The sequence below is a fragment of the Rhipicephalus microplus genome, chromosome 6, assembly GCF_043290135.1.
Source record: "Rhipicephalus microplus isolate Deutch F79 chromosome 6, USDA_Rmic, whole genome shotgun sequence".
NCBI lineage: Eukaryota > Metazoa > Arthropoda > Arachnida > Ixodida > Ixodidae > Rhipicephalus > Rhipicephalus microplus.
The window spans coordinates 55,674,014-55,697,854 of record NC_134705.1 but is presented as its reverse complement, the minus strand read 5'-3'; the positions used below and the strand labels follow the sequence as shown (position 1 = coordinate 55,697,854).

The following is a 23,841-nucleotide window of genomic DNA, read 5'->3' as shown; positions in this document are numbered from 1 at the left end:
AATTGGCCCGAATCTACATGTTACACTGTAAATGTCGTCGAAAGACGAAAGTCTTGTGTCTGGAGAGAGTGAACAAAACGTTTATTTGATGTTCTGCGCAAGAAAAGCGGTGAATGATATTCTGCAGGCGCTGCATTAGAGGGCCTCGAGCATGTGGCGGAGGTGAACGAGCGCATCTAGGCACGTTATACACAAGTGCCATCTGGCAGTTATCTTCAAAAACGAAGGCGTTGAGCCCGCGGAGAAAGATGCGCGCCAGTCTCGGAGGTGATAAGGCGTAGAACGCAAAGTGACGGGCAGCTGCCACCACCGTGACGTCGTAGCGAAGCGTTGGAAACACCTTTTTGAGCATCGCGTTGCACTGTCGGTGCAGCGCGATTAAGCGCTACATTCTTCATAGTTACTTGTTTGTGCCTCTTCTAGTATAAAGGCTGACATTGAAAACATCGAAGCGTTGTTGTGGCACCTGAGATATGCGCAATAAATGCTTTTTAATTGACAATCGCACAACTATGAACGCTAAACCTTGAGCAATACTGGTGGGAGCTGCGGATGGGCTTGGCCATTTGGTACCGTTTGAGGTATCGTTAGGACGGACAGACAAATGTACAGACAAACAGACAGACAGACTAAAACTTTTCCGTCGAAGGTCCCCAAGAAATACTATCGTTTTTAATAGCTAACATATAGCGGACCATCATTAAGACGTGTGACACGTGGATACCGAAATAACGAAACGAAATAATGAAACTATAGGTTTTTTTTGTAGTGTTGGGCACGTTAGACCTTCAACATGGTGTTAAAACGCCACATCAGTCTGAGAGTACCTAATCGATGTTACCTAGCTAATATGACTGGCGAGGATTTGGCTATCGGCGCGAGCACCTCTCCCTCGAGGTTTTTCAGTATTGCAAAGCCGGCAAAGCTCACTGGCAGCATGGTAACAACACAAGAAGAGCTCTTCTCGGGAGCCTCGGCAAGATTTCAACGCTAGTTGTTCGGCAAAGATTTTGGGTACCAGAGTGACGTGGGTGATCTCCAGTGGTTTCCCTTACACATATTTCTACTGTTTCTAGGGAACGTGAACAGCATCAGCCTGACTGTGCGGAGGCGACTACAGCAGTCTGGGTCATCGGGCTGCTCGGACAAGACGATTATGTGGGACTTGTTTAGATAGGGTGATATCTTGGTCAGTGGTGCCTCAGTTCCCTAGCGTACCTCCACGCACTTTTCAGTTTCGCAGTGACTCCCCGAAAGTGAATGCGGTAGAGCAGGGTCCGCCTCACTCGCAAGGCCGCCAGCCTCCCATGGCGGCCCGCCCATAACTGTCTTCGACAAAATTTTTTATTGTTTTTATAATTAAGTAAGTGAGCAACGAAGGCATGACTGGCATTGTTTGCGGAAGGTTTTGGCTACCGAAAACTGTAGAACATATCTTGTTTGAGTGCCGAGCGTTTGCCAATGAGCGTGCGCTCTTTGAACACTGTATGCATCTGTTAACCCAATGAACTTTATCAGTTCGTTGTGTCTTGAGCCCTTTCCTCAACTGCACGCAACAGAGGCATGCGATGACGCTTTTATTCAGGTATTTAGACAATATAGGTCAGTGTGACAAACTGTAGTGGTACCTTGAAAACTCGTAATAAGTCACTCTGTCTGCACACGTCCCCGTTCATGAGACAAAAAAAAATGTCTGTATATTTACGTTTTCTCTTTCCATTTATATTTGTAATATTTTTTCTCTCTCTCTTCTTGTCTTTCAGTCTCCAGTACCCTTCTCCAGGCAGAGTAGCAATGAGCGATATACACACGCCGGCTAACTTTCCTGCTTTTAAATACAGAACTCTCTCTCTTTCTAACTCATGTGCTCACCATGCGCTGGAACATCAGCGTTCAATAGGAACGATATTTAAATATCCGCATGCAAAGTTTAGTCATTTTGGAGATCGGTATCAAGATCTCGTTAGAAATCGTAGTACCGAAATTCCGCTTCAGAAATAACTTCTGTATGAGATATGGAACGATTTTCTGTTGTGAATGGAGCCCGCTGGCTGATGTGAGTTTGAGACCTCTATCACAGAAGACACGCTGGTATCGCCACAATTTCCGTTCATCTGCGTAGGGCACTTGACTCATGGCATTGGCCTATTTGATATAGAGGGCAACTGTTGACGTTGATACGAAACTGGTTATGTAAAGAGACGGAAACATCAGTCTAAATAAACAACATAATTAGCTCGCCGGCAATCTTCAGATAGAAGAAGGGTTGATAACACTAACTCACTTTTCTTTTGTTGTTGTTTTGTGAAGGAGAGCTAGGCTGATGCGCGATAACATTTTTTGGCGATTGATAACGACCACTTGACCAAAACTATGCTTACGAGATAAATGGCCGGAAATGAAAACATTTTTGACAGGAAGCCCTTTTAGAAATGTATCCTATTGACGGTGTAATTTTTTTCATGACTACAAGTTGTACAGGTAGCTCATGAAACTTCTTCCTTAAACTGGTGTCCAAGGAAAATTGCCGAAACTGACACATATTTTAAGCTCCTAAATGATTTCAGCTTTATTTAGCCTGTGATTAGGATGCAAAAAATCAAGCCAAACAAGTTTTTCTGGTGCTCCAACAGCCAGCCTCCTCAGCAGACAACTTTTACTTTGAAGTGGCGGTGCCCTCGCAGGTGAATGACGTCACGGAACGCTGCTTGAGCCAAGGTACGTCGTAGATGACTGCTGTGCAAACATCCTTCACCGTCTGCGAAATAATGAAACAGAAAGTGAGATTGAAATACAATCTAAATCACAAAAGCAAGAACTATACGGAATGCACAATTAACAACAATATTTAATAATAAGTCAAGTATATTTGTTTTGGAAGTGCAAAATATTGCTTGAAAACTTACAGCGCAGTGTCGACTGTGCCAATAAATATATTTTGCCATTCCTTCCCCACAGATAAACAAACTAATGGCAAGTATATTTCACCGTATTATGAAGATTGCCGCGTGAAACACACTGGACGAATTTGTTCTTGGCTTTATAGCCCTGTCAAGTGGCCCCTGGCTTGCTTTAGTCTAATCGGCACCACCACGAAAACTTTCCTTATGAGGCCTAGTTTATAGCGCTAACGACAACGAAAGACACAGTGGCTGTCAGTCTAGCAGGGAAAAAAAAACGTTTCTATAATTTTGTGTTTACATTCGAGGACGCAAATCTTTAAATGTTAGCAGTATGACTTGCTATTATAGACGTGCTTACAGCTACTGATACGTTGGTGATATTTGGTTCCAACACGAGATTTACTATGCGTGTTCAGCGGGTGTCTACTGCGCATAGACGGCTATCAGGTCAATCAAGCTGTCACCAATACAAACGAGTAGTCTCGTAATGTTAGGTTTGTGTGAGGGTTGGGTAGTTGCTGTACTTTAAACAGTATCGAAAGCACATCATGGACGCCTTGCCATGACTTGTCCATCCAAAACATTCAGCTTGAGCATTACCGCAATCTTCCAGAAATGAGTTGATCACATAACCTGAAGTGACACCAGAAAATAGCATTTTTTATTCTCCTGCGGTAGATTTCAATGAGCATAAGCACATTTCAATGAGCATATAGCACAGATTTTTTATTTATTGATTTACTTGTTTATTCACTGCTTCTTCAGAGCCTGGAGGCCTCACTCGGGGAAGTTAAATACAAAAGGAATACAGAAACCTCGGTATAAAGCTAAAAAACATCAAATAAATAAAGTGGTTGATAAAAACTAACAACAAAAGAAAAAAAATTGAAATAGCAGCGGTAGTAGAGGAAAGCACGGGCCCGGGCAATCTCAAAGCCAAGGCTCAGCCCAAAACGCGGTCTGGGCAAGGCATTGTTGAACCGGTCTCGGGCGCATGAGCTTAGGGCTCGGGTTAGGCCTGAGTCAGGCCCGTGTTAGGCCCTGGTACAGGGTGTTTCGAGAAATCTATTCAATAATATTTAAAAATTACAGGATGAAGCATCTGCGTGTTACCTGCGGCGTACTGTTCACTTTGGCAGAAGGCATTGTCAGATGTGTACAAACATTATTTACAATTTTAAATATAATAAACAATCAGCTTTTTGCACGATTTCTTAATACTTTTCATTGACGAAGTTTTTGAAGTGAATGATAGCTGCACTGCTTGTTACGTTGATTTCACTTTCATCAGCTAAATTATCAAGAGTTTATTGCTGAGCAATGATTAGTAATGGCCGCTTTTGCAAAATTTCCAAGTTGCTATTGACTTCTCCCAGGATGAACATTAATTCACCTATCTGACTCGACTGGCTTATTTTCAGTGGTTTAAACGCTATTTATTTTACTTATTATAATTACTGCTGTAACTAAGGTTTTTACACATCGGAATATGCCTTCTGCCAAAGTAAAAGGAGCGCCGTAGGTAAAAGACGCAGATGCATATTTCGTTTTTTTTAATATTTAAATAATACTGGGCACATTTCTTGAAGCACTCAGTATATTACAATCAGAATCCACTTTGTTTCCCACTGATTGGTTAGTGGTCCCCCTGGCGAAAAGCTTTGAAAACAGCTTGATAGAACCTGGAGGCTTACAGAAGGCAGCAAATGCAGCGAATTCTAGACAGTTGTAAAACTGTCAACAAAAAGAAACAGCATAATACGAAGAAAATCTAAAAGTCACATACGAAGAACATTGGAGCACTGGTGCAACATTGCGTACACAACATGAAAAAATTATAGCTTCATCGAGTAATCAAGCACATCTGATTTTAAGTAATTGGAAGAGGCACTGAAATTTTTATGGGTTTTCAAGGAGTTGAAAAGAATTTGTATGCAATACTCTAGTCTAGCTTTACCATAGTTAGCGCGTGTATGGGTTACTAAAGTTTGCCTGTTACGTGTATGCTGTAGTCATGACGAATGTGTGGGATAACATAACTTGAATGTTTCCGCACTTAAGATTCTACAACTGCCTCTGAATCGGGGCACACACACAGTTTTCTTACTTATTTCGGGTGAGAGTGTTCTTATCGCTGGCGCCCGTGTTTGGAGGCATTGCCGTGACACGCAGGAGCAGAAGTGGCGCCGACCCGTTTTGCCCCCCCCCCCCCGCACGTAGGAGCCGTCAGGGTTAAAGAGGTTTGGGGACCCGCACCTGGCGTCCAAGGCGGATGGTTTAGGGTGCGAGCTTAGGCGTTGTGGGCTGTTGTCGGTGAATTACGGGAGGCGTGCGGGGGTTGCTAGGCTCCTGGGAAAGGATAAATGATGGCTTTCGGCGGTCGATGGAAACTCGTACATCCTTTCCACTGATTTGCTTGGTAAATGTTTTGTTGTTGCGACAGATAACATTGTAAGGTCCGGAGTAAGCGGCTGGAAAGGTGCGCGTACGATGTCGTCGCGGAGGAAGGCATGCGAGCATGTTGCCAGGTCCTTAAACACGAACGGGGTCGGCTTGGTGTGGCGAGCCGCTGGTGAGGGCCGCAGCGCACCCATTGTGCGACGGAGTCGAGCTACGAAGACTGCAGGGTCCGAGATGGTTACATCAGAGGTCGAAGCGTAGATGAGTTCTCCAGGTAGGCGAAGCGGCTCCCCGTAGACGAGTTCCGCGGGCATGGCTTGAATGTCTGGCTTGAAAGTTGCGCGCAGACCGAGAACGATGGCGGGGAGAGCTTCGAGCCAGGTTGAGTGAGGTTGGCACATTATGGCTGCCTTGAACTGCCGTGAAACCGTTCAATCATCCCGTTGGCGCAAGGGTGGTAGCTAGTTGTCCGTGAACGCTCGAACCCGGTTGAGAGCCCGAGGAGCCTGAAGAGTTGAGATTCGAATTGCCTTCCTTTATCGGTGGTGACTCGACGAGGAGTGCCGAAGCGTGAAACCCAGCTGGAGAAGAAAGCTGATGCGACTTCTTCTGCGCTAATCCTTTCGGGCGGCCACACCTCGGGCCAACGAGTGTAACGATCGATGGCGGTGAGGCAATAGCGGTAAGGGCCGGCTGGTGGGAGGGGGCCAATGATGTCGATGTGCACGTGCTGGAACCGTTCCGTCGGGAGGGGGAATTCTCCGAGTGGCAACGTGACGTGCCGGGTGATTTTGGCGCGCTGGCATTGAATGCTTGTGCGTGCCGAGGTGCGGCAGTCCCGTTGCTTTGAGGGCCACGCGTACCGGTAAGTCACGAGGCGTGTAGAAGCTCGGATGCCGGGATGACTAAGGTTGTGTAACTGGTTGAAGAGGCTTTGGCGATGCAAAGAAGGGACTTATGGTCTCACTCGTCCTGTTGATATGTCACAGTAAAGAGCGCCCGTTGACCCAGGAATGGTAACTTTTTGAAGTTGAAAGGAAGAGCCATTCTCAAGGAGCCGCTGGAGCTCGGTGTCCGTTTTCTGAGCTTCGGCGAGGGCGTCGGTTGTAACGGTTAGTAGCTCGACAGTCGAGACGCGAGAGAGTGCGTCGGCGACCAAGTTTTCCTTTCTGCTGATGTGGCGGATATCTGTGGTGAATTGATGAAGGACAGCTGGTTCTGCTGGACCGGTGGAAGTTTTTCGCGGCGTTGGGAGAAGGCGTAAGTGATAGGTTTATGGTCGGTGTATGTTGTGCAGTGCTGTGCCTCGAGGATGTGGCGAAAGTGTTGGACTGCTTCGTAGATGGCAAGGAGTTCTCTGTAGTAGGCTGGCCAGGTTTTCTCCGCAGGGGGCGAGGTTGCATTGCCGATGCTGCCGGAAGGTGGGCGTGGCTTCGGGGAAGAGAGTTTCTTCGAGAAGAACGCCAAGGGGCGCCAGTTGTTTCCCACTCGCTGCATGACAGAGGCTCCGACGGCGGTACTAGAGGTGTCTGTGAAAAGACCCAGGGATGCCTCTGGCTTGGGATGGGAGAGCAGCGTAGCGTTGCATAGGGCAGTTTTGCAGTCTTCGAACGCTTGCGTTAAGGCTGGGGTCCAAGTGACAGGATGGTTGCCGCGTTGGCCGGACAACGCATTATAGAAAGGGAGGGGCATATGTGGCCGCTTTAGGCACGAAGTGCCTGTAAAAGTTGAACATGCCCTGGAAACGGCGGAGGTCCTTCGCTGTGGCAGGCAGCGCGTAATTTTTCAGGGCCAGGATGTGTTCAGGCAAGGGTCTAGTTCCTTCTGAAAAGATTTCATGGCCAAGAAACGTGACGACGGGGGCACCGAGCGTGCTCTTCTGAACGTTTATGAGTAAGCCGTGTTCGTCGAGATGCTGGAACAGTTCACGAAGGTGTTGGCGATGTTTTGGTTCGTTGCGGCAGAAGATCAAGATGTCGTCTAGGTAGACGAAACAGACGTCCAAGCTGCGGACGACGTCGTCGATGAAGCGTTGAAAGGTTTGCCCCGCGTTGCGGAGACCAAAACTCATGCAAGGGGCTTCGAATAGACCGAAAGGCGTGATAATTGCGGTCTTTCGGAGGTCATCCAGGTTTACAGGAATTTGTGTGTAGGTCTTTACGTGGTCCACCACTGAGAAGATAGTGCTGCCATTTAAGCGGTGTGCAAAGTCCTGTATATGACGAACGGGGTACCTGTCGGGGACGGTGCGGGTGTTGAGGGTGCGATAATCTCCGTAGGGGCGCCAGCCATTTGTCTTCTTTGGTACCAGATGAAGTGGTGAGGCGTAAGGTCCATCCGAGCGGCGGGCAGTACCTTCGAGGAGCATGGCTTCGAATTCCGCCTGTGCGATTCGTAGGCGGTCCGGGGCTAGCCGACGGGCGCGGCTTGAGACCAGGGGGCTGGGAGTAGTACGAATGTAGTGCACGATTGAGGGGCGCACATTTCGTGGACGCCCGCTTGGTCGAGTCAGGTCGGGAAATTCTGCGAGGATGTCATGGTATGGCGACTGGTTCCTTATGGTGAGTGCCTTGACGTTAGTTTGTTGGGTGGTCGCACGTTGGCCCGGCGTGAAGAGGCCTGTTTTAGCGTCAATAAGTCGGTCATATCGGCAGTCAGGTAGAAGATTCTAGTACGCCAAGAAGTCGGACCCGATGATCGGCTCTGCGACGTCGGCAATGACGAAATTCCTTGGAAAACTCGACACAGGTTTTTGAAATTGATGTTAAGGCGGGGCGAGCCGTAGGTCTTGATGGTTGAATGGTTCGCCGCGCTGAGCTCAAAGGACGTGCAAGGACGCTTGTCACGCAGGAAGGTTCGGGGAAAGCAACAGATGTCGGAGCCACAGTCGACAAGGAACCGCCGCTTTGCGACTTTGTCGGTGACGAATATGCGACAACCTCTAAGTTGGCAGCTCGTGGCCATCTCTACGGGCTGCCGTTGAAGTTTTCCTGACGTCCAGCTGAGCAAGGTGGTTGACATTTCCGGGCTTTGTCCCCGAATCGGCGATGGTAGTAGCAGGGGCCGTTATCATTTCCGTGCGATGAAGCGGCGTTGTTGTCTTGGCTTTGGGAGCGTTTTTGTGGACGCAGCTTCAGGCTTTGATACAGGCGCCTTTCAATTCAGTCCAGCTGACGGGTCATTTCGTGGACACGGCGCGCGAGCTCGCTGCTGGACTGTCTGGTGTCAACGGGGTTGACGGTGAGAGGTGATGCTGGCAACGAAATCTCGACGACTTGATCGGCGATGTGAGAGAGCTGGTCCAGCGGCAGATTCGGCTGCACCTGGAGGATGGCCTGGGCATGTGAGGGTAGACGCTGAAGCCAGATGATACGGAGGAGCGAGTCGTCGACCGGGGTGCTGCCCAAGAGGTCACGCATGTAACGCAGGAGCTGCGATGGCTTGCGGTCACCGAGTTCGTGCTGGTGGAGGTGGCGCACCTTCTCGTCTTGTGAAGGCGAAAGCCGGCGGATCAGTTTCCTCTTCAGGTGTAGGTAAGAGACATCAGCCGGGGGATTCGCAAGCATATCGCGAACCTCAGCCGCATAGCGAGAGTCTAGATGGGCGACGACGTAGTAATAGCGCGTCCGGTCCTGGGTGATGCGTGCGATGGAAACCTGCGCCTTGACTTGAGCGAACCACACGTCAGGCACCTCTGCCCGAAACGGCGGAAGTTTGACGGCGACGCGACAAACGTCCGTGTTGGTGGCGGCCACAGCAATGGAGGTGCCCGAGGTGGCAAGGACCGCTGGAGGGAAGTTTTGGGGGGCGTGACCCAAGTGGGGTGGTGCACGGTCGTCGTACGAGAGTGCTTCATTTTCATTGCGCTGCTGCTGTTCCCGGAGCTGTTGCTCTTGGTTCTGGATCACTTGCTGCTGGGCCTGCAGTTGTTGCTGCAGTTGTTGTACTTGTTGTTGAAGGGCAGCAAGGGTTTTCTCGTCGGCCATGGCGGTGCGGTACGTGCGTTTTCCAGGTCACCAGTTGTGCGATAACATAACTTTATTGTTTCCACACTGAAGGTTCTACAACGACTGCCCCTGATTTGGGGCACACACACAGTTTTCTTGCTTATTTCGGGCGAGAGTGTTCTTAACGCTGGCGCCCGTGTTTGGAGGCACCGCCGCGACGCGCAGGCGCAGAAGCGGCGCCGACCCGTTTCGCCACAAATGTGTTATTCGTGTTTTGGAAGCTTGTTTTTACATATAAAGGGAGATGTTATAATCGTGTAACTTGGAAATTTTTTGCATTTTATGTTCAATAAATAGGGGGTAAAAGTTTTCAAAAAGTTTTAACACCTTGTTTTTTGCAGTTCTAGTTCATTAAAGTTGGTGGTTGCTGTTGTACCCCAGACTAGGGTACAGTATGTAAGTTGTGAATAAGTATTTGCATACTATATCGTAACTCTTAGACATGGTGGAAATAGGTCTTTAAGTTTGCAGAGTCATCCAACTGTTTTGCCTAATTCAATTGTCAGCTTGATAACAAGCGTGCTCAACGACATGGTGTCGTTGAACAAAACACCTAGAAACTTTTCTTATGAAACGCGCTGAAGGACCGCTCCTTGAAAATTGAAAGTGAGTTCACAGTCATATTCATTCTTGAATGGTTTAAATATATTACATTTACTTATCTTAATACTTAAACATAATCTGTTGGCGTACAGCGATTGTTCAAGTTTAAATAGAGAATGTTTAATTATTTTTTTAAGTTACCTAAATTAGGTGCGAAAAAAATATGTTGGTGCTGTCAGAAGACATGACCAGTTTGAGAGATTCGGGCACTTCACATAAATCACTAAGGTAAAGTATTAAATCTTAGGTTCCAGAATTAAGCCCCGTTGCACCCCGTATAATGCCATAGTGGTTGGAGATACCTGTTCGCAGACCTTCACACACTGCTTCTTGTTACAGAGATAAATTTTTTAAAGTTCGAGGTTAACGCCGCGAACACCATAGTTATGCAGTTTGGACAGTAGAAAATCATTATTCACACAGTCGATCGCTTTCTTTAAACAGATAATTGAGCCAGCAGTAGAAAGTTTGTTTTATATGTTGTTCAGTATTACACTTTCAACTCGCATAAACGCTACTTCTATGGATTTTCTTTTCTGGAAGCCGTAGTGTCGATCAGTTACTACGTGGTATTTAGTTAAAAAGTTTATCACATTCCGTGCATTTATGACATTCTCGAATACTTTGGAAAAATGTGCAGTACGGAAATCGGCCGGTAGTTTGTTATTTCGCTAAAAGTTCCATTTTAGTATATCGGGATTACATGTGCCACTTTTACAGTGCGAAATATACCTGTTTCTAGCTTTTGATTGATCATATATATTAACGGAAGGGCTATGATTGAATGAACGTGTTAATTAGGGGCGGCACTGAAGCCACCTAGGCCAGCCGCGACATCATTTCTAATTCAACGAATAATATTCCTGACTTCTTCTTCACTAACTGGAGAGAGAGTAATTGAATTGTTTAGTGCTGAGAAAGTCAACGCTAGCGTGTTTGTGTAACCACTATGGCGGGACGGAGGCACCTATTCACTGACTTTGCAAATAAACTTGTTCATTTTTGTTAGGGTTTCTACATCCGTCTTGTTTTGAGCAAAATCTGCAAAGTTAGTTGGGCAGTTTGCTTTGCAGTTGTTTGATAAATTGTTTATTTCCTGCCATAGCTTTCTCGAATTATTCTATATTCTACCAAACAGAGATTGATAGTATGAAAGTTTTGCTTTCTTTTTTTTCAGCGTTTAGTTTATTGTTGTACACTTTGAACTATGCAAACAATACAGCATCAAGTGATACTACGAAGAAATGGTACATTCTTATTGTTTTTATTTTTTGTGCAGGCTGTTCATAATCAAAGGCTTACGTAACATTTTGCTTTGTCTCGTACTGCACACCAGGGGAAATGGTTTGCGTAGCGAGCTACCATTTTCTTTAGAAAAAGACGATATGCCCGGTAGAGATTGCTTTCGGCGCGCACGCTTTCCCATGTTATCGCTTACACGTTAGAATAAAAATTCTTCAGTGTAACAGGGTTGATGTCCTGATAACTCGTGTTTGCAATGTTTGCCTGATTGGAGGAGGGGGGGGGGCTACTCTTATAAACACGAAAATTGGAAGATGGTTCCTAATATCGAGGGCGAAAACACCTGATGAACATGTTTGGAAGGTGTGCTAGTGAAACAGATATTATGAAGCGTTGTGTAATACGAGTAGCCATCGTAATTAAATTTGTGCAGACAAAAGTACGAAGGACGGATTCAAAATGATCACTGGATGCGCCATCGCTAGGCATATTTATGTTCACATCGCCCATTACCAAAAGGCTGCATGCATTGAGTAAAGACTTGCCAGCATAGTTTCCATTAACTCCAAAAATTCGGACTTATGGCCTATTTGAGATCTAAACACTGCTGCAGAACGACATCATTAAGTTTACAACGAAACGCTCAACACTTGGCGTAATACACTCAAGTTCAATAACAATGTTACATACAATAGAACGGTTGATGAACAGCGCTATGTCTTCGATGAAAAGCGCTACATCAATATAATGGCACCTCTACGCTGTTTGTGTTATTGTTTAGACTTAACAACCCCAAGAGGCCCATATTACGTAATATGCAGTAAGTGAGGGCTTCCGCTAAGTTAAACTACCTGAAGTGCATTGGGATGCACTGAAAACGTAAAGTATAAGGCGTCTAGCATTTCTTCCTGTCGGTATAAGCTGCACGTAATTCGAAGAAACTAGTAATATAAGTCCCCTCAATTATAGCGAGTGAAAGACGCTCATGCATATGGTACGGAATGGTTTGCCAGATGGTACTGCTGCAACAGCAACGGTACTCACTATAACGTTATTTATTATGAACAAGATGTGCACTCTTGTATGTAGGAAAAAAATTTAAGTATACGCTCACATGCCCGCCACACCCTTTACCACCTGCGTGCTCCGTAGACGCGATTCGGGAGTGATGAATATCTCCGGAGCTGTTGTTGGTGCAGTTTAAGTGCAAGATGTAGAAAGATTCTTATCACAAGGGCGCCAATCGATGCAAATGTTGCTGATTTTTCGTGCTAGCAAAGGAGCTGAATATATTTAGCACTTGGCACTTATCCAAAAATTTTTAATATGTAACTGGATTTCCCGTGATACAGAACACATTTTTGCTCATATTTACGACAACCTTCGTGTTTTTTGTATTTCAACTGTATGTCATAGGCGTCCCCATTTTTTGAGGCGCTAGTGTTCTCATTACAATTAAGAACGAGAAAGCCCTCCCGCGGACAAAGTGCGCTGCATAAGGAAAGTTATGGAAATGATTACTTCCTGTTGTACCCTTTCAAAGAAGGCGAGAAGGCTGTCGAGGCATGGATGTATTGGCACATTTTACTGCATAAATGTCCCATGGCTGCTTAGGCACCCGGAGTTTAGGATTTTTTTTCCATTCAGACTTTTCGCCTCAATTTCTGCTGTCTTGGAATATAACGAATAAATAGCACATATCCAAACTAAATACATGAGCCCCTACTCCTGTAAATTTTTTACTTACACAGACTGCACGCGCTTAGCTTACCTTTCCTTAGTCTCTGCAGAATACCAACGTGCTGGCGTGGCAAAGTTTCGCAAGCTGCATAGTGGCTCCAACAGGCACTCGAGAGGGCTACATGCACTGCGCACTACAAGTTTGTTAAATATTTTAAGAATACCTGTCACTTGACTCGTCGAAGTAGCTCTGGCACACCAGCTACTTCTTTCTAAATATATCCGTCTCTTTTCTTGCCCACTATAGTCGCCGCTTTTTTCCTTTCTGCCATAGATCTCCGCCTGCATTGCCGCAGCCGCGAACTGAAAGGCTGCAACCAGAGCCACACTTTGCTTCCCTGCTAGCACCGAGGCCTTCGGCCATTGGCGAATGGGTTCTTCTACTTCCGGTCCCTACAGGGGTACGTGCTCTGGACTCGATTCGCCGTGTTTGACTGTGAGCACTCTAAAGAAGCGGGTGGCTGCTTCACTTATGTCTTTGATTGACAGTTATTTTGCATACCCTGAGTATGACCTTGCTTTAAGACTGCAGAAAATCCGCGTGACACTCACTGAAGAGACGAATAAGAGTAGTGAAGCAGAGGCTTGATTCTTTCTTGGCTGTGCAAGTGTGCGCCATGTTGTAGATGTGACTGCGCTGGGTGCCAATAAAAGCTTCAAAGATTTTTTTACAACGATATAAAACTTTCAAATATCGCACGCCGTAAAAGAAAACGTCGAGATAAGAATCTTCAGGGAACAACGAGAACACTGGCTCACTTGCTAATGGGTGATGCTCGTTTTGACAGATCTATAGGAATGCGATGCAGCTAATTGGTGAAGAAAGGTGGCGAAAATTACTTTCTTGGTTTGAGAGGGAAAAGTGCACGTTGGAGACAGCCGACTATTTGACCCTATAAGTTTATTTATGTAACGCTGCTCCGCTGATTATGTTCTTCCCAGAAGTAACTAGAGCATGTTTTGTTATTGCATAGCGTAATAAACGAGTTTGAAAGAGACGTAGTGCTTTTACAGCAGCCTCGGCTCGCGTGCAATTTATGTAGACTCAAACTGTAACGTTCTGCTATATTTTTCACTTCATTAGGCTAGTACAATTTGCAGTCATTATATTAAACTTCAAATTAACATTATGCTGTTAGGACTACCTACATGGGACACTCAGCTATGACTAAAGTTACATTTTCTATGAGCCTTCAATCATTTCGGAAAAGTGCTATAAGCGTAAATAACCAAAAGTATTCAAATTATACTACTGAGATCCGTGACCCTGAAAGAAGTGCAAAACACTCAGCAGAATACATCTCGTGTGAGGCACATATGTTCACAATATCCGAAGAAAGGACAGTCTATCGTTTATAGGAAAGACATAACTGGCTGAAATGGGCCTGGCTCGGGCCGGCAAAGTTTGCCCGTTGAGTGTTCTAAGCGGTAGCGCATGAGAATAACCCTGAAAAATAGCGGAGTAATTATACAAACAATGACAGGGACCATCAAAATTTTCCAAAGAGCAACTGTTTTAAAGAATATGTTAATGTCTCTCATGACAGCGATGTCATGTGGAAAGTGGCTTTTAGATTTCGGGTGTGGTTTTTTTCTATTGTCTGAAAGTACCATCCAAAGTGAGGGTTAGCTGGAGGCAATCGATAGAAAAATGGGTCTTGGGATTGCAAATCAGTCTTTCATAATAGCAGATTGAAGAAGCTCGCCACGAGAAAGCGCTTGGTAATCAAGTAAACACGCAAAACAATAATGTAGGTGGTGATGCCACCTTGAACTTCCTTCACCGAACACCATGACTTCAAAGAATCTGATGACGTCTCCTGGATCGCGCGTAAATCCCAATAAGTAAAGACGAAAAACATTGTCATCTGAGGGCGACATGCAACAAAAATTCCAAGTATCAGAAAGTTTTGTTCATGGCATGCAGCCAAAACATCAGTAATATGCTTTGAAATCCGCGGCGTCACGTGGAGGCATAACGGCGTGCACTTTAAACATGAAACCAAGACCAGTTATTCTCTCTACTCTAAATAAACCTGTGGTGGTAAAATTAACGACCTAAAAGTGCTCACGGAACTATTTCTTAGTATAAAACAGTTCAATGTTTCATTTTAGTGTCCCTTTGCGTAATGGATGACTCAAAGTAAATGTATACTGATGACGTGTTGTTTGCGCTGGATAGACCGGCATAGAAGTGTATACTGTAGGGCATCACGCACAACAACTGGTGTCTTTATAGAATGTGTGTTGCCAGACTGTTGTCAGTAGTTGTAGATCATGCCCTAATATTCCGAATAATTATAGATAACAGCTCTCGAGTCTCGCTCTGGTCAAAAACCGTCATTGTTGCGATAATGCACCCGTAGCGGCATCTAACGAGTTGGGCTGTAAGGACAGTGGTTTACATTCTTTTTACATTTTTGGTCGCTCAGACGGCTGCGTGAGAACGCCAACGTACGCTTGCCAGTGAAGAACGTATGCGTACAGAGAATGGCACAACAGTGTTATATAGCGGTAAAGCCGCAATACTAAAGCCGTGAGATTTGCGTGACCTATACACGCAGCCCAGTTTCTCATCGTATACTAAAAAGATATTTTACTTCTTTAATAAAGCAGTTAGAACTTTGCCCACAGTCCTCTTCTAAGTGCTTATCGGGGGCGTTGGCCTCATGACGTTTGATTTCGTACAGCTAGTTGCCCTGCGTTAAACGGCTGTTGTGCATGAACAGGAGCCTCATAGTGAATAATCGCTGCTGGCCGAGCTCTCTATTCAGGGATAGCTTGCTCTCTGCGCATACGATGAGTGACCGCGTGCCACGCTCTGTTTTTTGGAGTAGCAGCTTGTTGTCGGCGTTGTCGCTTTCCCGCTGCTTCCCATGTCTCTCCTCCGGGCTAGCTTATATTCTGCGTCAGCATTGCCTTTCGTGGGTTAGAACACGTGCAGGTTCGTTTTCATTAATGACAGAAAGAAGATGGGCCGTCTCGAACGCGCTTATTCATGAGCCACAGCCAAAGCGCACATGATGCCTCACTGATGTGTAGCGAGTACCCCATTCATGAGCACAATGACGAATGGCATAGAGGCGCGAGTAGTCAGAGCCTCTTCGCCTGCTTTTATTCGTGGAGGTGCCGGCCCTTGTCCCCTAGGCATGCGTGCCGAGGACGGGGAGTAGGGGACCTCCTTATCTGGCGGAACAATAAAAGTGTCATTCGTCCATCCATAAGGGGTGATTTTCTTCTTTATGGAAATTGCTGTGGGTGTATAGCGGGCACCTCCCATATAATGCGCCGGTCATCGCACAGCGGACAACGGACAAGCTTAGTCCCTAAAGTGCTTTGCCACTAAAACAGTTATTTAGGCTGCCGATGCCAGATATACCCCTTACGCCCGTCAGAATGGCCGACAGTCTTAGTCCGGGACATCATTAGTCGAAGGCCCACCCCGAGCCCACCGGACTCCAGTTTGATCGTTTTGAGAGAATGAACATGGTCACCTTCTAGTAATATTTGGTGGTGTTAAGAACTGTTGTTGATTTTGGATTCACTTGGCAGGCCCAAACCATAGAAGGAGTGTCAGCCACTCTACCGCAGTACTGGTACTGCCCACTTATATGTTGGTCTTCATGTTTGATTATGCCCTGCTGTGTACCGAGTCTACACCATGCAGTAGACTTATCGGTTCTTTTTTTTTTTTGTAAAAGAAGACATATACACAAAAATTGTGACTTGAGTGTTTCTCGCTTGTAATGTTCATAGACTATTAAAAGAACAAGATTCAAAAACTTATTCAATCAGTGTTTTGGCCAACAAGCATTTATTGTTTTGGCCAACAAGCATCACTTACCTCTCGGGACTTTGGAAGGCAGGCCTCACGTCTGTAGGACTCGGTCACTCGGCAAGTGGACTCAGCTGTCTTGAACTTGAGCCGGTAGTTTCTGCCGGCGACGACCTGTGAATTACTATATTGGAGTACTTTGTATGACATCAAAAAGGGCTTGTACTGTTCACTTCAGTCATGCTCGAGATTTTTATGTTAATTCATAAGCACCGTAAAAATAATTTAAACATGATGCTACTGAGGTTCATGCCGACATACTTATGTATCACTATACCATCCTCTCACCACTTGCATTTGCGAAACTGGCAACATATGCCTGAAAGCGTAGTTCAAGATTTTACAAGGAATTGCAAAGCGCTTAACGTCTTAAGACCTTTTAAAATAAAAAAAAAACTGATTTGATATATATAGTAACACAACAGAAGATGGTCGGCACTCTATGACACTCTTAGGCTTTAGAAAAGAAGAGGCCTTCGAGATACCTTTCTGTGTTCTGATTGCGTTTTGTTTGTATCAGGCTCACTAAAGCCAACCTTGTGTTAGCGTGATAGCGTTAAACAGCTCAGTTGGCAGAAATTCTGGTGTCTGCGTCGGAGTCGTGGGTTACGAGGGAAAAATCATCATCTTTGCGTGACCAAAAAATAGAGCGTTTTGGTGTGTCAGAAAATTTAAAATAAGCAAATAAAATAATTTATAATTTCTTCTAAGTGGGTAATAAACCTGTTTTTTTTGCGTGGCACGCAGGTGTTCCACAACAAAACCAGGTCTCTACTTTTGAATACAATTAAAAGAACATTATCTGCTTCAAACAGCAGTGAAAGTAACTTTCATGCTTCACAAACACATGCATCCTGTTCAGATACTTCACAATACAACAGGAAATATTGCCGTAATAATGCGTGGTACATGCGCACATCGCCATCTAACGTCAGAAAATGGGATTATCATAACGACTTCATAGCTTAAAGCCAGTCGCCCACTACAAAAGGCACACACGCTACGGCAGCCTCAAGGCCACGTAGTGGGTGCATAGCAAGTTCGAAAAGATCCCATACACTTAGCGTTTGAAGACGCACATGTAGCAGAATATCGCTATGATGTTCAACTCTTAAACGCAAAGCTTAAGGGTCCCTAATTTTTCACTACGAACGAAAGTGTTCGGCTTACAGTTTTCAGTTACAGTTGATCGTGAAATGCAAGCAAACACTTGTATATTTTGTGCTATGACAAAAAATAACATGCTGATATTTAAAGCGCGTAAACAGTCAGAAACAAAAAAAACTCAGTTGTACAGATGAGTGCTTTTTCCGTTCTTGTCAATTTACGCACTCTAAATTTCAGTATGTACAATTAGAGGCTCGCTAAACTTCAGTGCTTTTCGACGAAAATTAAACTTGAAAGCGATACTGCCTTCCCGTTAACGCTCGGCGCTCTCTGATGTTGTTAGTCGTACAAAGCAAAGTAATCCGCTTTACACTGCATTGCAGAGCTTGTAGACTTCACGCGCCAGTGAAAAGTGAACTTTGTAGCTTCTCGTAGCAATTTTACGAAAATATTAGATGAAGCTCATGTGCTTTCACAAAAATGAAGCCGTATAAATTGGGGACTGCCAATATGAACTAGCAGATAGTTATCAATAAAATGAATTCGGGTGATAACTTGGCGTCTGACCAAAATGTAGGTTGATGGTTTAAGAGAATAAGCGAACAGATAATGTCAGTAAACGAAATTAAAGAAAAACTTCGTGTCAATGTGTAGAAAAATAGATAAGAGAGTCAGATATCTCCAAAGAATTGGTTTAAAAGTAAACACTGGTTTCAACCGGCGTGCGCCCAGATAAAAAAATACTGCGCGCGACGACGGCGACGCGCACCTACATTTATCTAAAGCCTGACCTGTGGGTGAATTGCTTCGGCCATTTATATGCGACTGTAGTTCGTCAGAGTGATACTTTGTTATTGCTCGTGTGGATTTCGGGAAGCACCCGGTTGTTAAATTTCATCGCGAATTTGAGGGTACAACAAATATTTTCTTACGGCACAAGTGAAACCGTTTTAGCTTACGCAGGTGGTTTCATGCAAATTTATGACTTCATGAAACTCTGAGCTGGTGGCGTACAGCTGTGGCCACGTCTGTGTAGAGCATGCGAACAGCCGCTTTTTGCTTTGCGGGGTGAAACCCTGGGGCAGTATCAGGTTCTGACGTGGTCAGCCTGACAACTAGACCGTGCATGCTTCTGATACACCACTTCAGAGCCCAAAACTGCTTCAAGGTTTCGGCCCGCAGAGCAAAAACCAGCTGCTCGAGTGCTCTACACAGACGTGGCCACGGCTGTACAATTACTCGAAAGAAGTGCGAACCAGAAAAGCGTCCGACTAAATACACATCTATAGCAGAAAACGAATAATATATGCGCACATGATCCTCAAAAAATTATATATATATATATATATATATATATATATATATATATATATATATATATATATATATATATATACGGCTGCATTTCCGATGGAGGCGGAAATGCTGTAGGCCCGTGTACTCAGATTTGGGTGCACGGTAAAGAACCCCAGGAGGTCAAAATTTCCGGAGCCCTCCACTACGACGTCTCTCATAATCAAATGGTGGTTTTGGGACGTTAAACCCCACAAATCAATCAATCAATCAATCAATATATATATATATTGATATATATATATATATATATATTTAATGTCTTCGGTAAAATAACCAAACATTGCTGCGGCCATCAAACATGCTATCCAGGCTACGCAGAAGCCTGGGGGCTTACAAAGAGGATTTACCTTAAAATGAGGATGACGCAGTGAGTGATGGAAAGGAAATCAACGGTGTAACCTTAAGAGAAAAAAAACAGCACAGTTGGTCGGGAAACAAACTGTCGTAAACTCCTGTTTGTTCCGTGAAGGATGCCATAGTTGAAATTTATTTATTTAGTCATACACCATAAAAGCCCGTTTGGGAATTACTGAGGGGGCGGGGGGTAGTTACAATACAGGAGGGTTATGCACAAAACAGAAATATTTACACAGGACCTGAAAAAAATAAAAGGTTAACGCGAAATAAATAGACAAGGGCCAGGCACGTTGTGCAAATGCAGGATAATTGCTCGTCTGACTGGATTACAAGATATGGGAAGCGCGAGATGGAGCAATATAACAACAGCGGAGCAGATGAGGTTAAGAAATTTTCGGGGACAATGTTGCAGCTGAAAGCACTGAACCGGGTTGAGTGGGGAGTGGCTCTTGTCCTTTTGTGGGTGTAGTCAGGCTTATGATGACGATAAGTTACATTGCTCCAAAGCTGAATAACCACTTGCAGCTGGTCGTTTATATTTCGCAATGAAACACTATGTGACACGCTGCCGATATGAAAAAGCTACCGGACTAATGGTCATTAAATACGAGAATCAATTAGAGCGTTGGAAAACAAGAGTGCCGTTTATGTAAATTTCACGATGCTTGCATTGCCCTGCGTCGAATCACTTTGCTTGGTTAGGTACATTTTTTTCGCAAGGTCACTTTCGTCAAAGTAACACTACTTGTTTCTCATGCATATTGTCGCCTATGGTATTGAAACAAACTGGGCATTTTCTGGTACATCGTAATACGCTGTTGTTTTCGCGGCACTTATGCCATCAACTTCGTGCGTTACACTTTATTGCATATGTGGAATGCCTGCACAGTCGCATATAACTTTACGAGTTTTAGCAGACCTAGATCATGAACTGTCGGACATGACAGGGTGTCTTTAATGTACACAATTCCTTAAAAAATAGGTCTCGAAATTCTCCGCATTGGCCTGCAAATAATTAAATAGATGAATGCCTCAGTTTGTAGACGAGGGTAAACATAGAAAGAGGTAGTCACACCAGCGCAATCACTGCTTCGTACCTGTGTTTCAACGTCCACGAGCTCGAGCACGGTATCGAAGAATTCTCGGCCGTCGACTTGTTGTGAGACGGCGTAATGGGCCAGCTCCTCGAATATGGCTTCATCGCCAACGTTATGCTTCTGCCACCCACCCACGAGCCCCACGGGATTGGCTGCGGAGCAAGCAAAAGCAGTGACCAGGGCCACTGCTATTCCACTCGCTGTCACACTCAAGGAAGACATGGTTGCCTGCGTGTGGTTCAGAGACATTTGTATACCAAGACACTCTGCTTTCATTGTTATACTATATCTGCAACCAACTTAAGGAAATGAGGATTGATATAAAACCTCTTTACCACACAACCTTACATCATTACGACTAGGTCACGAAAAACGTTCTAGATATGAATAGCAGAGTCTCCAACGAACGACCAGGTTAAAGACAATGATTAAAAGCAACATTGAATTTTCTTGTCGATTGTTTTATGTTCCCTGTTTGCCTATGTTGTATTTCATGCTTTTTATTGGTGTGAATGGTAGGCCATGTGAGTATTTCATAGAGTGTGTTTGTGTTTTTCCCTAACCATCTTTGTGTTATTTTTTCGTTTCTTTGCTTTAAATGTGGCTTAAGGCACTCGTAACTAAAATTTTACTTCTGTGTCAAACAAAACAATTATTGTGTATATATTCTAGCTATCTGTTATGCACTTCATGTCCATCTGTGCAGCATTCGATCATCATCATCTGTTTGGGTATTATTCATATTAATTTGGCGTGTGTGTTTCAACACTGGACCCGTTTTTTTGCGCAGTTCAACTGAAGTTGTGAGTGAACCACTTACTCAAACGTTACTCCCAGTAATTGTTGCATGCATCTTAATACCAAGTATAGGTAATTTTCTCGCTCTTTCATGCTCCTCGTCCAGTTACAGCGACTTTCCTTTACAATATTTCCCACCTAGGCTGCTGCCGTCGCCATTTCGTCTTGGGGGAATGGTGTAATGATGGTCGGTGGCATAAAGCACAAATCGACGTATGTGCTACTTTTAGGACTTTCCAGTAGCTTACCGCCGCTTATTCTTGTGGTTATTCAAGATGAAAAGAAAAGAGCAGAATATCAGCTCTTCGTGCGGTGGTAGTCAAAAATCGATTGAGCGGAACATAAAAAAAGACTCCTTAATAAGGCATCTGCTGTGTTTACTTTAACTATCGGTGGAGCAAAATATTATCCAGTAATTATTTGCTACGCAGTAATCAAATTGAACATTAGGCCAGATGACAACAAAATGTTACCAACATCCTTATTGCATAAGAAACACACATTTTACATGAATGTAATGTCCTCGGGATGGCACAACTAGTAGAATATTATTACCAACCTTACACTCACGCACAAATCTGTCTGATTGACATTTCGAGAAGGAAAGCGTTATCTTTAATAATGAAGGTAAAATTATTCTCAGGGTGTACCAAAACAAAAAACGAATAGGCCCATCGTCTAGTCGAAGTTTTTTTACACGGAGGTCTAAGGGTTTATTTATTTTTATTTGGTATAAGCCTCGCTTCGAAGCGTGGCAGTGTTAGTTGCTTTGTACTACTTTATCGAAGGTTACTTCGTGAAATGACATGTAGAAAATCTTTTGCAGAGCATCCTGTCCTTTTTTTCTAGTTACATACCCCTGTGGTAAGTGCTCACCTGCCGCTTAATTATCACACACACAAACATTCACTCCTGGATATTTTTTTCCGGTTGCGCGTTAGATGTAGTCACGTAATAGAGGCGTCACGTAATAGAGGCAGTTTGGAAACGCGTACGTCGGAGAGCGTAGAGCTCTTCTGAAGTACGGCAATCAGCAACTGCAGGAAAGTATCAGAGAATACTTCGAAGCGTGGGGCACGAATTTATTGTTTGGTACGTTGGCCCGCTTCTGCATAGTTGCTCGGTAATTGAAATCAGGTAGATTTTACCACGGCATGGTAGCTTGATTCAAAGTATTGAGTGCTGCAAGCAAGCCAACGGTAATATTCAAGTCTTGTATGCGATAAAGATTGTGATGAACACTGAATGGTACATAATTATTTCATTATAGAAAAAAAACAGGCTGTTCTCATGGTGTGATGGGTTATAAAAAATGTGCAGCAGGTACAGCCTTGCTATAAATCTTCAGTTTGTTGTTGTTATTGTTGCTTATTCTTGGGACGAGTATGTTGCGCCGTCTGGTGTTTGTACCATGACACATTTGTATTTTCATCTTACTCATTCATCTCCATCGTGCTTCTGAACATATTTGGTGCCCTCGTACAGAACAGCGCAACGCCGTATATGCCAAAGCGTAGCAGAGTTAAAGGAAAGAAAGTATTTCATGACTTTTCTTTCATCGTGCTGCTGTTCACAGTTGAAGGGAATACTTTTGCGTGCACCATGTCTGAATTGCGCTCTCTGGCAAAAGCATAGAGGCCTAAATTTGCTCAAGACTGCTGCTGGTTGACTGCTCTGACTTCTTTTGATAGAGTAGTGCTGGACACGAACAGTGATTCTACATCCACTCACAGCTATGAGGCGCGATATACAACAGGTGCTCATCAGTGTGTTCCGTCTAACAGTGAATGGTGCTTTAAATGCAAGCGTGTTTACTCCGTCGAGGCTCATTTCGATGCCGTTTCGAGAGCCAAAGAGTTGCTGTTAAAGACACTCGGAAGTTTTGTGTATATACAAAGCACTCGCTCCGTGCATATAAGCAAAAGACAACTCACCGAGAATACTTGAGAGTGCAAATACACGGCTATTCGCTTGCGTCTTGGTCGACCAACGTGCGAGCCGTACCGGCGGGGAAGTTTCTTGGACGTCGAAGAGAACGGCGTGAAGGTAAACAGGGAAGGGTGAGAAAGCCGTCGGATACGCCTACTGCGAACTACGCAAGTTTCTTGAGTGGCGGCGGATGTGCACCCGACGGCCTCCCGCTAGTTTTTATCCTGGCACCGACGCTTGGGTAAAACTTACATCACTGGCTGAGAGAGGCACAGGAAAGGAGATTGCCGTCAAACCGGATAGTCTGGGCCGCGACGTTTTGAAAGGATGCATGGTTTTCAGTGTCAGTGTATTGCGTGCGGAACAGATAGATTGATGTTTATGCACACATAGACGAACACACAAATACACACAATATATATATACATATATATATATATATATATATATATATATATATATATATA

At 44.6% G+C, this 23,841-nt stretch overlaps 1 protein-coding gene across 1 annotated transcript; it reads right to left on the bottom strand.

Annotated features, from left to right (window-relative positions):
• Positions 1 to 2,543: 2,543 nt before the first annotated feature.
• On the bottom strand, positions 2,544 to 23,570 carry LOC119167644 (cystatin-2). Its single transcript, XM_037419155.2, has 4 exons — positions 23,380 to 23,570; positions 20,648 to 20,875; positions 16,740 to 16,844; positions 2,544 to 2,758 (listed from the first exon to the last, which is right to left on the bottom strand). The coding sequence occupies exons 2-4, from the start codon at positions 20,867 to 20,869 to the stop codon at positions 2,657 to 2,659; spliced, it is 429 nt and encodes a 142-aa protein (XP_037275052.2). The 5' UTR covers positions 20,870 to 20,875; positions 23,380 to 23,570; the 3' UTR covers positions 2,544 to 2,656.
• Between the last annotated feature and the right edge of the window lie 271 nt (positions 23,571 to 23,841).

Excerpts from the sequence above, each read along its gene's own strand:
- LOC119167644 (XM_037419155.2), bottom strand. The coding sequence starts at position 20,869 with ATGTCTTCCTTGAGTGTGACAGCGAGTGGAATAGCAGTGGCCCTGGTC. Across the intron at positions 16,845-20,647 it reads TCGTGGACGTTGAAACACAG|GTCGTCGCCGGCAGAAACTA; the intron begins GTACGAAGCAGT and ends AGTAATTCACAG. Across the intron at positions 2,759-16,739 it reads GCCTTCCAAAGTCCCGAGAG|ACGGTGAAGGATGTTTGCAC; the intron begins GTAAGTGATGCT and ends ATTATTTCGCAG.